The sequence below is a fragment of the Paramisgurnus dabryanus genome, chromosome 10 (genome assembly GCF_030506205.2).
Source record: "Paramisgurnus dabryanus chromosome 10, PD_genome_1.1, whole genome shotgun sequence".
Taxonomy (NCBI): Eukaryota; Metazoa; Chordata; class Actinopteri; order Cypriniformes; family Cobitidae; genus Paramisgurnus; species Paramisgurnus dabryanus.
In genome coordinates this window covers 8,611,741-8,627,216 of record NC_133346.1, presented here as the reverse complement: position 1 = coordinate 8,627,216, position 15,476 = coordinate 8,611,741, and the positions used below count along the sequence as shown (strand labels likewise).

At 39.8% G+C, this 15,476-nt stretch overlaps 1 protein-coding gene across 5 annotated transcripts; it reads right to left on the bottom strand.

Moving 5' to 3' along the window:
- Positions 1-118: 118 nt before the first annotated feature.
- Positions 119-15,048, bottom strand: supt20 (SPT20 homolog, SAGA complex component). Of its 5 annotated transcripts, none has more exons than XM_065260502.2 (24): positions 14,934-15,048; positions 14,392-14,467; positions 14,181-14,216; positions 13,898-14,023; positions 13,662-13,788; positions 13,474-13,577; positions 13,217-13,333; positions 12,884-12,937; positions 11,271-11,410; positions 11,030-11,189; positions 10,885-10,941; positions 10,714-10,785; positions 8,963-9,132; positions 8,843-8,875; positions 8,650-8,767; positions 8,307-8,412; positions 8,073-8,210; positions 7,282-7,567; positions 7,003-7,127; positions 6,127-6,185; positions 5,935-6,051; positions 5,755-5,854; positions 5,336-5,424; positions 119-718 (listed from the first exon to the last, which is right to left on the bottom strand). In XM_065260502.2, exons 2-24 carry the CDS (start codon positions 14,392-14,394, stop codon positions 569-571), a joined length of 2,487 nt encoding a protein of 828 aa, XP_065116574.1. In that variant the 5' UTR covers positions 14,395-14,467; positions 14,934-15,048; the 3' UTR covers positions 119-568. The 5 variants fall into 5 exon arrangements, with proteins under 5 accessions (XP_065116574.1, XP_065116576.1, XP_065116577.1 ...); XM_065260504.2 differs by having other exon boundaries at positions 6,127-6,182; XM_065260505.2 differs by having other exon boundaries at positions 11,030-11,180.
- Positions 15,049-15,476: the final 428 nt, after the last annotated feature.

Below are 15,476 nucleotides of genomic sequence, written 5' to 3'. Positions count from 1 at the left end.
TGTCTTCCACTCACATGGTTTAGATTTTTTTCATAAGAATATACATCAACTTCCCCGCAGTATAACAAAATGCCGGTTTAAAATGTGCCGTATAAAAACCGCACATAATTGCATGCTGGGACAAGGCTGCCTAACACTTTGACATCCAGCAGTAAAGAGAAGGGTTTTCTCTTGTAACGGTAACATTGAGCAACAGGTGATTGAGGCACATCTGTACGGCCCTTATTAGTGTGCACAGGGTCCGCTTTCTCAAGCCGAACGGGCTCTCGTAGAAAGGGCCCCTTGGAAGGAGAACAAAGACGGCATGCCTTGGAGAACCCTACAAGAATCGTCTCATTTCATATCTTGTATTTCGTTAAAAATACGGTAATACTCTAAGGTCCCCTGCTCTAAAAATCCTTGCCATCTATTTATCTGTCCTGAGGTCAGGTGGGCAATTCCTGTACCCCTTTAAACATAAAAAACTTTTTTAGTCCAGTCAAGCCACAGTCAGTCCGTAAAAATCTGCAGATCAAACACAGTGCCATTGTTGTCTTCCTCACGATGGGTGCGTGGCCGGGGCCGAAGGTCATGATTTGGGAAGGGGCTGTGGGGTGCTCCGTTTCCTCTTACTTCTTGGCTGGTTGGCGGAATGTTGCCGTGGCAGCGCCGCCTGTGCTGCTGCCCCCACTGCCATACCCATTTGCTGCTGTTGCATTTGGTGCTGCAAGAATTGCAACTGTGCAAAAAGGAGAAATGGAAAATTAATTCACATAGTTCAAGAAGTGAAGTTTGTTCTCATTGCAGCCGTGTTTCAGAAGCATCTCTTCTACTTATTGCGATCAATTTTTATTGATTTTATTGTGATCAATTTTAGTAAATTACCAGTCAAAAGTTTGGACACGCATAATTAAATTAGTTCATATTTTTCTTGAAAACCTTTATTAAGTTTGGGTGTGGCTAAAACCCTTAAAATTCGTTTTGAAAACATACATTGTGGATGTAGGGTGTCACGGCAATGAAGGAAATGCAACATGCGATTGTTGATTTAAATGCAAAGTTGCATGTATGTGATACACAATATGCTGTATTACAATGTATTAAGTTTGTAAAAGAAAAGTTTCACATTCTTACTAAAAAAAATAAATATGCGGATGGCAAGTCTCGCTGCTTCGACCTAAAACTTTTTACGTGTAAATGTTTGAAGTATTAAATTAATTCAGTTATATGCACATTTGCGACATTTCAATATAGCTTGCAGTCCTATGTGAATATATATGATTTGCTTTACAAATTAAATAAATTTTCTTTAAAAATGTGTTGGACTGTATAGCAAAAGAAAAGCAACGGGAGCACTGTAAAAATTCCTTGTTGCACTTACATTTTTAAGTTTAATCAACTTGAATTTACAATTCATTTCAACTTTCCTGACTAGTGAGGAGTGGCTATAAACTAAAAAATGAAAGTTGAATAAGCTTAAATAAACAAAAAATATGCTTATTTTCTAGCTCCAGGTATTTTTACCATTTTGAAATCCATTCAGCTGATCTCTGGGTCTGGCGGTCCCACTTTTAGCATAGCTTAGCATAATCCATTGAATCTGATTAGACCATTAGCATCGCACAAAAAAACAGAGTTTGGATATTTTTCCTATTTAAAACTTGACTCTTCTGTAGTTAAATTGTGTACTATTAAGCCAGACGGAAATATAAAAGTTGCGATTTTCTAGGCAGATATGGCTAGGACTATACTCTCATTCTGGTGTAATAATCAAGGACTTTGCTGCCGTAACATGGCTGCAGCAGGCGTAGTGATATTACGCACTGCCCGAAAATAGTCCCCAGCTATTGAAAGTTACTAACGGGACTACTTTCGGGCAGTGTGTAATATCATTGCGCCTGCTGCAGCCATGTTACGACAGCAAAGTCCTTTAATTTTCCTCTTTGGTTATTTTTTAGTGCGATGCTAATGGTCTAATCAGATTCAATGGATTATGCTTAGCTATGCTAAAGGTGGTATCGCCAGACCCAGAGATCGGCTGAATGGCTTCCAAAAACTGTAAAAATCAAATGTTTAACTCTAGGGGAGCTGGAAAATTACCATATTTTCTAAAACAGTGGAGTGTCCCTTTAAAAATGTGTTGGACTGTATAGCCAAAAAAGTAAGATGTTCGCGAATCTGTGATTTCTTCCGGTTGTTGCAGCGTAACTCCAGAAAAAGCATCCAAGACAGTTTTGCAGATTCGCACATTGCGATGCCGATGCTAAACGATATGTTGTACAGCCCTATATAATCTGATAAACCATATGAGCAAGAGTGTCCAAACACTTGACTGGCAGATAAAAAGTTTTATATCATAACTGGCTCAAACAGTGGAAAAGGTTCAACTGAAGCAAAGCTGCTATGACAAAAATGCTCATAAATGATGTTGCGAATATGGATGCAGTGCTGCACAGACATCAGTTGTATGTTTGCAGAAGCTGAAAAAGGGATGAATGGAGTGTTTACGGAGAGAAAAAGGCAAAAACAACGGAAACACCACAAATACTTATTCATAAAGCAGTGCTGATGGAAAAATAAAGAAGTTAAAGCAGGTTTCATTTATCAATGACTTTGTAATGCACACACACACACACACACACACACACACACACACACACACAGTCATGCTCTTTTCTGGTGTCAGTAAGACAGCAACTTCAACTCGCATCTCGGCTTAAACAAATGCAAGACCTCGGACGTACTGCGGTCAGATGCAGAAGGAGAAAGTCTCATGAGCATTTCGTAAGAGTCCAATAACACAAAGTGCATCATGCTTAGATAAAATTATAAAGCACAGAAGCCAATGGAAGGAACAATTGAACTACTTATAAAGATATATGCTGATGCCACAAGCGCGACATGAAATGCAAAATATGAAATGGTCAATAGAAGAGAAGAATCTAGGAAGCATAAATATGGCCCAAAGGTTGCCATGTATGAGGACGATAGTGTACATTTATGGCCTTGTCCCAATGGCACACTTCATGTGGACTTTCGGTCTCGCGACCTTAAATTGCACATGCTCGCTTAATCTACGAGTCCATAGGGTGTCCCAACTGTCATTTTTACGCTCAGAAGTGTGCTCATCAGCGCCCCCTTTGCACCCTTGATGCAGGCTTTGTGCACAACCCAGAAGGCCTTGCGAAAGAGCAATCCGATGACGGATGGGAGGAGTAAACACCGATGGGCAACTTCTCTATTTCCGACATGACGCTCGAGTCTGTCCCAAAATACGACTCTGGTGCGCCCTCGTGGACTCGTGTCAAGGGTCCCTAAGGTCTGCACTATGTGATGTCATCAAAGTGTGAACTCTGAGGTAGTCCACAAGTCCAAAGTGTGCCATTTGGGACAGGGCATATGTATAGCATGAAGCATTTTATCTAAACAGTAAATGCATAGACATCGTATAACAGACCGATCCGGCCATCTCGGATTCCTCGAACAGACCTTTGTGCCGTGAATCTAATACCAGTTGGATAGATCAGGGTTTCCCAAATTGGGTTCACGAACCTCTGGTGGTTCGTGGGGGAATTGCAAGAGGTTCGTGAATTGATGAAAAAATTATTATACCGTAATACACTGCAAAAAAATTCGTAGTATTTTTGTCTTGTTTTCGGTAAAAAATATCTAAAAATTCTTAAATTAAGATGCTTTTTCTTGATGAGCAAAACAACCCAAGAAAATAAGTCTAGTTTTTAGATGGAAAATATCAAATTTAAGTGATTTTGTGCATAAAACAAGCAAAAAAAATCTGCTAATGGGGTAAGCAAATTTTTCTTGAATTTAGTGTTTAAGAAAAATTTTCAAGATTTTTTGCTTACCCCATTGGCAGATTTTTGATTTTTTTTTGGTCTAAAAACTACTTATAGACGGTTTCATCGGACGTACGTGATACACGTCTGGATCCGAACCTTACTTCCGGTTTCGTTTTTTTAATGTTCTGACTAGTTGCTAAACTAATCTCTTGAACAAATGCCTCGTCGAAAATAACAAATGTTTTGGTTTCCTAGGTAATCTATGTGTTGTTTTGTTTGCTTGTTATATAAATAAACTATGTTTAAAGAACTTTGTTGTTATTTATATTAGCGGAGTTTACCGGAAGTTATGTGCGGACCGCGACAGCGGCGTGTTTATGTTGTTACTGCTGAAACGGTCTATTTTCTTGGATTGTTTTGCTCATCAAGAAAAAGCATCTTAATTTAAGAATTTTTAGATATTTTTACTGAAAACAAGACAAAAATACTAAGAAAAGTTTTTCTTGAAAATTATTTTTTGGAGTGTACACTGCAAAAAATGTCTTTCTAACTTAGTATTTTTGTCTTGTTTTCAGTAAAAATGTCAAAAAATTCTTAAATTAAGATGTATTTTCTTGATGAGCAAAATTACATAGGAAAATAAGTCTAGTTATTAGACAAAAAATATAAAATGTAAGCGAACTTGTGCTTAAAACAAGCAAAAAAATCTTGAATTAGATGTTTATGAAAAAGTAAAAAAAAATGAAAAAATTTTCTTACTCCATTGGCAGATTTTTTTGCTTGTTTTAAGCACAAATTCGCTTAAATTATATATTTTTTGTCTAAAAACTAGACTTATTTTCCTAGGTCATTTTGCTCATCAAGAAAATACATCTTAATTTAAGAATTTTTTAATATTTTTACTGAAAACAAGACAAAAATACTACGTAAGAAAGTCATTCTTTGCAGTATAATAGGTAATAATAAGAATAATTATGTAAAATACGACTAATAAAAACTTTGGAAATACATGAAAATGTGCTACTAAATTATTGAAATATGTACTTATATCTCTCAGGGGTACTTCAAGTAAATAATTTAGGTAAAATTATTGAAAAACGCTATTGTAAACATTAAAAGTCAGACTACCGTTCTACCAAAATACCTCTAGCACCTACTTTTAAAAGGGCTTTGTGATGACGACACAAATACTAAAATCATTTTTATCACCCACCCAAGCTTGATGATAATGTTTCTAATTTCAAATCACACATAAACAGACATTATCTAATGACAAGTGATTTAAAAATGCTATTAGCTATTGGTTAACATCAACTAGAAAACCTGATTGGTCTAGAATAGATGATGTCAGCAAGAAAAGTTGTTTCTGTCTATGCAAGTTAATACACAGTTTGCTTGATAAACTGTATACAACAAGACCAGGAATGCTGTATTAAGCAAGTAATTTTCACTTTAAAGGCCCGTCAGAGAGGAATCGAAGCATTCAGCTAAGCAGGGGTCAAAGGTCGGTCTGATATACGCATGTCTACGGGTGGATGAGTTCAAGGTTGCTGGATTACTTGGATCTGTGGCTGGTGCTGTTGCTGGAGCCTCGGGGATGGCAGGCCGGGGCCGGACCCATCCAGACCACAACCCAGCTGGGACAGCACTACCACGGACAGAGGGGTGGAGTGGAGGAAGGGGGAGAGAGGTAACAGGAAATAATAGGTACAATGTAGCAGAAAGAGGAAACGTGGCATCCACCATTATGTTAATCATATGACTAACCCAGATCATCTAAAAAAACAGATCTGATTAACTGTGATTGATCTATGTTGAGATTAGTATGACACGCTACACAATCTAAGACAGGGTAACTTCATTAGTACGTCATCTACTGTTTGTGTTAGTTTCAGTTAGAGAGACTCTGACTACGGATGTACTTGAGTAAAGGTGAGAGAAATGAAATCGGTTCGCTTTCAACTGTTCGTGTGCCTACCTGCTGCCTGAGGAGACATGAAGCTTCCCACTCCGGTGAGGTTGATGACCGCGGTCTGTTGGGCGGACAGCCCCTGATCTGGCGTCAGTCCAGCATCAGCCTGAATCACGGAGGACAACATTCAATAATGCTGCATGCATGCAAGTGTCGTTTGGGAGGCAATCTGCGATTCGGACTCACCGACTCCCCCTGCTGCTGGGGGCTGGAAGTGGCCGAGTGGCTGCTTTGCTGCTGCGGAGAAAACTGAGACAATTGCTGCTGCTGTAAAGAGTTAAAAATCAGTGGCCCTGTGGGGATCTGAAAGAAAAAGAAAGAAAATGTGAAGGAAAAGAGTCAAACAGCATCAATGTCATCAAATCAACGCCTCCTCACCTGCAAAAGGTTGAGCGGTCGTAGTCCCGGGCTGCTGTTCAGGCTGAAGGGTCCACCTGCTGGTACAACATAAACATAAGATGTTTTGAAACATTAAACTGCTTTGTTGTTTCTACAGGGTTACCACACCTTAGTTTATCATCTCAAATTCAAGGACCTTTCAATGTCTTTCCAGGTCCAAACCCTCAAATTCAAGGACTAAATGTGGGGACACATTTCAAGTGAGAGCAAGATTACATCATGTTACCTTTTAAGATACATCGTTACAGTTCCCTTTCGAGGGAACTTGCGCTGCGTCACTGTGGTGACACTTTGGGGACGCCTCCAGGGGTAAGTGCGTCTGAATGTGTTTATCAAATTCAACCAATGGTGAGGCTTAACGACAAAACAGGGTGACGCGGGAGCCGGGAAGTATTTCGCTATCTGAAATATTGCCAAAGACGGCGTTACAGGGACGCAGGAAGTATGGCAAGGGAGACGCAGCGTCTCGTTCCCTTCTCAGGGAACAACAGTTACATACTTAACCAGAGACGTCTTCATGTGTCAGACACAACTATGCAAAAAAACATTTTGATATGAATCAACATTCGCATACAGAAGATATAAGCATTTAAAGTGAACAGTTCAGCACGTGTGCTTAAAAAGTCCAGAATTTTTATGATATTATCCTACACTACACAGGGAATAATATGGATTTTTTGCATAAAATAGATTCAAGCACTTTCAATGACCTGTATCTATGTATGTATATTTTCAAAAACTTCCCAGGGCCTTGAATTTCTGCCCCAGATTCAGAAACGTTTAAGGACTTCAAGGACACGTGGGAACCCTGATATTCTGACCACGCAAAAGGAAAATTCACAGACAGATGTATACCTGTTGGGGCGGTAGGCTGCATGGCAGGCAATGCCCCAGACATGAGACCACCAGAAGGGAGAAGTCCACTCAGGGGGATGCCAGAGCCCAGCATTGGATTCGAGCCGCCCATCAGAGTCTGTGGACTACCATGGGACATAAAGGTTAAATAGAGCACAGCGGGAAATCAAAATTGAACGATAATCAATAAAAAAAATCCTGTCTTTTTTCAAAATTAGCTTCGAGTTGTCTTTAAGCTTTAATAGTATAATGGAAGTAGATAAAAGAGGAGACTCTTACCAAACAGAGCCCACCACGTTGATGAAGTTCAGCCCAGCTGGGTTGGTCATGACCTGTGAAGTGGTGGTGCCGGATGTGGGTAAGGGGATCGTCATGACGGGCAGACCCTGATTCAGGGCCATCTGCTGCTGTGCAAACGAAGTCAGGAGCGTCGGCTGCTGTGTGAGCGTGGGGTCCTGAGGGGTCGGCGTTACCGAGGGTGTGGCACTCTGAATATCGGCAGGGTGTGGCGTAGAGCAGGGCGTGTTGGTGGGTGTGGGCGTGGAGGGCTTGGGTGTTCCTGATCCTATAAATAAAGATCCTCAGCTTTAACCGCCGTTTTTCAGTATTTTACTATGTTCTTACCTCAACTTGGAGGAATTAATGCAAACACTTTTAATCTTTGTACAGCGCTTCGTGAATGTGTTAGCATTTAGCCTAGCCACATTCATTCCTATGGCTCCCAACTAAAGTTTTATTTTGTGCCACCATACTTACTCGTGTAACTACTCATGTAGCAGTGTTTAAATAGCAAAAACATGGAAGTGTTTGGTGGCTTCTAAATTCATCCCGGTTTGGATCCTAAGGAATGAATGGGGCTAGGATAAATGCTAACACATTCACAACGTGCTGTACAAAGATTAAAAGTGCACATATTGAAAAAAGATGGGTATGTATTAATTCATCTAAGTTGAGGTATGAACATAGTAAAATATTGAAAAACGGTGGTGTTTTCCTTTAAATATCTGGTTGGCAGGCACCCAAGTTGATCACCGATGGCATTTTTGTTGTGAAGATGGAGCGACACTTACTCTGCATGGGCGAGAGAGCAGCAGGGGACAGCAGGCCAAGTTCCATGGAGTGTTTTCGGGAAAGCGACTGGTTCTTTGTGGGTGGAGGGGTCGGGCACTTGAGATGGCCGGTGGAGGCCTGTGTACTGTACGGATTACCTAGATAAATAGAAGGCGAGTGTGTTTGTTTAAGCAATGTTCATTAACAATAAAAAAATCATGAATTTTTCATAAAAAGAGGTTGTCATATCTCACCTGAGGAGCTGCAAGCTGAGCCGGCTGGCAGTTTAATAGGAGGCGGTCTGTGTTTGACACCCTTACCTAAAACCGAAGACTGGACCAATGCTGAGAAACCATCCGCCTGCACGACAACAAATATCAGATGTTGACATATCAGACATACTATACTGCATGTAAAATTATTTAAACATAATTTTGCCAATTTCTTTTTATTTTAACTACACAAGTTCTTGGTCCACATCATGCATGATCTCAGGTAACGATTATGCATTGAATATTGTGATGCAAACTCACAATATATGACCAAGACATTTACAAACTGAAAATGACTTGATGTACCTACTGCAAGGTTTCTTACCTCAGTCTCTCGGGTCGGGGAGATCTGACCCTGCGGCCCCACGATGCCCGAGTTGTGTACCATTTTAACCGGACACTTCACGTCTCGCTCGTACACTTCCTTATACTGCATCAAAAACCTGAAGCGCAAGAACATTCTTGTAAATCTTCGTTCATTATGTGTAACCTCACAAAAAAACAGCTTCTTTACTCACCGCTCGGCATCTGTTTTTGAACCAATGAGGAATCTAAACAATATGGGGATAAAACAAGATATAAGGTCAGCTTAACGGAACAAGGACATTTTGGAAATGCAGGTGTCATATGTGTCTTACGGTGGGTGGATGAGATGCAGATCTGTGACGTCGTCCTCCGATCTGGAGTCTTTGGCGCTGTAAATTTTGCCGTACACGAGCGGATCCCCCATAGGCTGGAAGATCGTGACTTTCGTTCTCTGTGGCTGCCCTCCCACCTCGCACTCAAAAATGTAGTCGTCTCTTACGTCCTGTTCCAAGAAAAAGATGTCATGTCATCACACAGGCGAACAATGGTATGGCTGTTTTGTTTGAAATTAACATCGCATAAGGTTCATTTTCAGTCCAGATCCTGCGTAACAACAATAACACATTTATGGCGCTTTTTTGCATAGTACCCCACGATTTGGGTCAGGTCAGCTTACTTTTGTTAGCTTTTCCACTGGGTGCAGTACGTAGTACCCAATACTTTTAGTACCACCTCGGTCGGGGTTCCAAGCAACCCGAGCTGATACCAAAACGTGACGCAAAAACACTGTAGATCACCGATTGGTCTGAGAGAATCGTCACTACCAGCGTCATCACTATAATGTAAAATATTAGCTTTACTTTCGTGCTAGCTTGCGCTGTCTCGAGCATACATGTTGTTATCTGTGCTTTGCTGTAATTTCCCAAACTCCCTTTTAGCGATAAAAAAAAACATCCACAGGTTGAGAATCAGGAACACCATAGCAATTTTTTTTCAGACTTGCAGTTCGCAAATTCTTGACGCGCACGCTCGCATATATGCTTAAATGCAACTTAAATGAGGCTCAGCGGAGCGCCTCGTCTGACGCCACGGGTGTTTGTACAGAAACTGTCATGTGAAACAGAGGTAGTGATAAACGCGATGTGCATATTGTTATTTGTGGTGGTCAATTTTAATTTTGTGGCAGATTGAGAAATAAATAAACGTATGGGAATGTACAACAACGCTCTCACTTGTATGATGTCACAGCAGTAGGCAGCGCTAATATAACAACACGCCTATAATCCCTCCCATAACTAAGTGTTACTAAACGAAAAGCTAACCAAGCCAAAGTGATGTGAGCTGACCCGACCTGTCCCAAACACTGGGGTACTATGCGATGGAAAAGCGCCATTAGGTATCGGATCATCTTTCTATCTTCCCTGCATGCACACTGCCAGCGAATTTGTCGCCCATCTTTTTCAATGAGTGGGTCAGTAGGTGTTCCTAATTCTGGTTGTCCTAGTTGCAAATCTAAAAAAATGAGTAATGGGGCGGTCGCACTACACTTTTTATTCCATTGACTTCCATTTACACACATCAGACTGGAAACGCAACGCTCATGTGAAGATGTTTTGCCTTTTTTTGCGTACCAAAGTTCAAGTCTGGTGAACTCTAACCTGTATCACGTGGAAACATGTGACCAGTAGAAAACCAGTTCGTCACAGTGTGACCTTTCTCTTTACCGAAAAGCAAAGATGGACAAAAATAAATAAATGCAAAGATTGACAAAGCGCTTCTCCTCGTCCATATTTGCAGCAACGTCTGAAAAATATTTGTAGGCTGTGACGGCCCCTTTACTGTTCTTCCAGTAAATGACGAAAGACGGATGATGTGAACTCCACTACTTCAATCTCTTTTGTAGTCGCTCGTCATTTGCATAAAGTTGAACTGTATTTTGTCACACAGCTGGACACGCCCACTTCCTGTCACTCATGTTGGCAGAAGTTGCCAAGCTTCCATTGAAATGAATGAGATTGCGTCGCTCCACTGTTGCTGGCGGTGTGCATGCAGCATTAAAAAAAACCTCTTTTATCTGCATTACCTGTGAAGGCCAAACAGTAGGCTGATTCTCATCTAGTTTAACTGACTTCTCCGCCACTGCGTATTTCTCCACCTGAAGACCGAGCAAGAAATACACACATGTCAATTGTGCAAAAAGATTTTAAAACCTACTATAAAAAGGTTAATTAAACCTGTGCATTATGCAACTCACGTCAATATCTGCAGGGATGGTGAGCTGACAGCTGCTCTGTTTCCACATGTCAACACACTGCAAATCAAACAAGAGCATCATTTAAAACATGCAGTAAACATTCAGCGGTTACTACAAAAAACAGCGAGTCAAGTGTTCCACCCACATTTCCAGCTTTGGAGATCTTGAGGTCTATGGATGGAGCGGGTTTCCTCTCTTTCCTCCTCTGCAGGTAGTCCAGGAGTCTGAGCTGGGGCAGTGTTGGGCAGTGGTTCATCATCTCCTGCTGTCGGTTCAGAGCCGCTCGCGAGTGTCTTCTAAAACACCTGCACGGTTAAGATCTTTCTTAAGTATACACCAAACACATTTAAATGTAAAAAAAGAAAAGAACTGAAAGCTATCCGCACCGTCTCATTGATCGCGTGTTCATCTTCTGCTTGTTGTAGAGCAGACGGTTGGTGGTGCAGGTGACAGATATCGAGGGATCCAGACACAACGGTTCTGCTGTAGCCAAAATCAACTGACTCTCCAGCTGAAGTTTATCATCCTGTGAACGCATTCAAACCACATGATTACATAAACTGAGAATCTGTATTCTGTGTACCGTGCAATGAATCTGTAACTGTGATATCAATACAGACGGAATACGTATAAAATATTAAGATGCAGGAGATTAAACACAAGGGTGTGCGGGCCATCGAATAGCACACAAGGTTTCGGTAAGGGATGCATAACGATTAATCGCAATTATCTATATATAAATAAATATGCACACATGCATGTATAATTTTAAGTATTAATATTTATATATAATATTAATTATACACATGTAAACATTTCTTAAATATAAACATGTATGTGTGTGCATTATCTATACAAAGTTATTATACACAGTTCTCAAACATATATGATGTAAACAAAAACTTTTATTCTGCTATAGATTAATCACGATTAATCGTTATGCATCCCTAATTCAGTAAAAAAAAAACACTTGTAAGTTGTGACCCATATGTCTTTAAGAGGCTGTAACTTGGCCAAGATAATTCATTTTGAGCATTTAAATCGACACACCACTTGAACACAGAGTTGAACAACTGATTTTTACCTTTTTGGAATCCATTCAGCTGATCTCTGGGTCTGGCGCTAACACTTTTAGCATAGCTTAGCATTATCCATTGAATTTGATTAGACCATTAGCATCGCGCTCAAAAAATGAGCGAAGAGATTCGATCCTTTTCCTATTTAAAACTCGACTCTTCTGTAGTTACATCGTGTACTAAGACCTAAGGAAAATTAAAATTTGCAATTTTCTAGAGAAAATTTTATTACGCAGTGCCCAAAAATATTCCCCTGCTATTGAAAGTTACCAAGGGGACTATTTTCGGCCGCTGCTAAATATCATTGCAATTTTCTCTAGAAAAGTTCCTATAGGAACTATACTGTCATTCCGGTGTAAAAATCAGGAACATTGCTGCCGTACCATGGCTACAGCAGGCGTAATGATATTACGCAGCGCCCGAAAATGGTCCCCTTGGTAACTTTCAATAGCAGGGGACTATTTTCAGGGACTGCGAAATATCATTGCGCCTGCTGCAGCCTTGGTATGGCAGCAAAGTCCTTGATTATTACGCCGGAATGAGAGTATAGTTCCTAGCCATATCTGCCTAAAAAATCCCAACATTTAATTTTCCGTCAGTCTTCGTACACGATGTAACTACAGAGGAGTCAAGTTTTAAATAGGAAAAATATCGAAACACTTTTTGGTTAGTTTTAAGCGCGATGCTAATGGTCTAATCAGATTCAATGGATTATGCTAAGCTATACTAAAAGCGGTACCGCCAGACCCAAATATCAGCTGAATGGATTTCAAAAAATTTAAAAATCAAACGTTTAACTTTGGAAAAGTTGGAAAATTAGCATATTTTCAAAAAAAGTGGAGTGTCTCTTTAACATCATAACTGTGTCAGAAAGCAAAGCGCTGACACCTTTTTTTCTCTATAACATAAATCCAACACAATACCTGTGTCCACTTGTGTTGATCACTTGTCATAGCATGAACATCACAGATCAGGGTCTGTGGTGGAAAAGAAAGATCACAACAAACACTTCAAAACCATAAGAAACACTCCAATGTATTATTTTTTAAAATACATTAATTCATCATAAATTCTGTGCAATTAAACTTAAAATAAGGCGAGTGTATAATTTATTGTATAATTGTGTCATTTAATATGTTTTGTTTGATTCAAATTCTAAGTTTGAGACTGGGGGGTGTGAAGAGATGCACACCAATAAGTTTGAGAACCACTGCTCTAAAGTTTCTGGTAAAAGGATCCGGTTTATAGTTACTTACCTGCATAGTGGGTCTCAGCAGTACGTGTCGGCTCTGGTAGGTGGGCATTTTTGCATTGCCGGACTGCCTGTAGTCCCTGACCTCTGCTATGACGCAGCCACAGTGAAAAATGTTCACCTGATGGAACAGAGGCAGAATAAATGAAAGCATTTGATCAATGCAAGCCTGATAAATAACACAGGAGTCATTTTCATTAAATGTAAACAAACACATAAATCTAAATAAAAATACTAGAAATACCCTTAAAAAACACTTACTTGTGATTTTTCTAAAAGGTCTACGAGGATGGGCGGCAGCTCCTCAGCATCAAGGTACTCCAGCAACTCTCCCTCCTCATAACGAAGACGAATTGTTTCTGAATCTGACGATAAACACACATCTCTGTAAGTTTAATGGTTATTAATATCTTAGCCGATTTATATAACACAAAAACAGCAGGAAGTACCAGATCCATTCTTTCCTCGGAGCATGAGGGAATATCCTTCATTTCCAGGATACAAGTTGACCACCAGACATGAGACGGACTCTTGCGATACAAGTTTCTCTAGTAGATTCACATTTCTTCTCAGTTTCTACAGAAAGAGGGCGAAAAGGGTTGGTGACCATTTAATGTTGACTGTGCAATAAAGACACTTTCGTGAAAGCTATCAATAAAATAAGCCTTAAGTGTGTAAAGCTCACCTTCAACTCGGGTTCCTTTTCACACTCTTCAATGTACAATTCATAAAGTTTCTGATATAAGGATTTCCTTCCACTTGAGGACACTCGTCTCTTCGCCGGTCGCTGACGAGCACTTTCAACAATGTACTGAAGAAATAACAATATAGCAAAGAGTTAAAGCATAGCATGCATGGTAGTATAATGATTCTGCATTGCGTTAGCCATTGTGCCACAATGTACAAAACAATGCAGATGTATTACAGAAAACAATGATCTTGATTAAAAAGCAAGTATAAACAAATACCTCAGCCCGATCCAATGCATATTCTAGAACTTGTTGCTGTAAAGAAAGTTTTTTTTTTAAAGAAACAGTTCATACAGGGCCCTAAATCAAGACAATCGTCCATGGTATAGCACCAATAATACGAAAAATGTCACTGGATAAGTAAACTAAATCAACTATATCCAATATTGCAAAATCAGATTTTTGTTTTAAAACAGAGGAAATTTCTTACCATTGTGGCATATGTGACAGGAGGCGATGTTGTATTACACCAGCACTGTCACCTCCACACACACACCATTCAAAACCTGGGATGAAAGGGGGTGGAGGGAAGACAGTTTAGAAACACACACATTTACCTGTCAACTGACAGCTTCCGTACACAACCCAAAGCACAAAACCTCCATCAACAAGTACATGACTGAGACTAAACTAAGTTTGAGAGATGCACACAGTTCATTGAGACTACTGAGCTATGCATCTGTGCATATGTGCACTCACAATATCTGATAAACAAATGCGGTTAACTTCAACATGACGATTGCAAAGTATGTGTTAAACGATGCAATACAGATAATTGACATGCATTATTGAAAAGAAGATGAATGTGATCATAACAGAAGAAGAGAAACTTCAGCACCAGAGCTCCAGCAAACGACAGACTGGCTAACCACAGCTAACAGCTCACTTAAAATGCATAAAATCACGCGACACGGCTAACTGACAAACTGGGTCGTAATGTGACAATGGCGACAAACATCAAAACCGACTTGCCAATAAAGTTGCATCACCACAGGTAAGAAATCCAAAGCAAGAAGCGGAATAAATGTTCCAGTGCCTTCAATGAAAAAAACTCACAGCAGCCATTTTGTTCCAGTGTAACAACAAAATCCAAACTTCCGGTGTGCGCGTGCCGGAGGCGGAACCAAAGATCCGCGCGGATCCGTTTGGAAAATACAACTAGTACTTTAATATAAATATTATTATTTTAATATTGCCCTTTTTATGAAGTAACAATAAATTGAATAAATTGTGAATATCATAATAATGGGGATGTATTATTTTATAATATAAATATTTTAGTGACAAAAAGGGTGCTAACGTTAAATTAGGTCAAATATTATTGACAAGAAACCGTTTTAAAGGGGACATATCATGAAAATCTGACTTTTTTCATGTTTACGTGCTATAATTGGGTCCTCAGTGCTTCTGTCAACCTAGAAAGTGTGAAAAAGAACAACACAGTAACTTAGTTTTGGCAAACCATTTCCTGCAAACATTAAAAATAAAACCTGTCAAAAGATTAATTGCGATTAA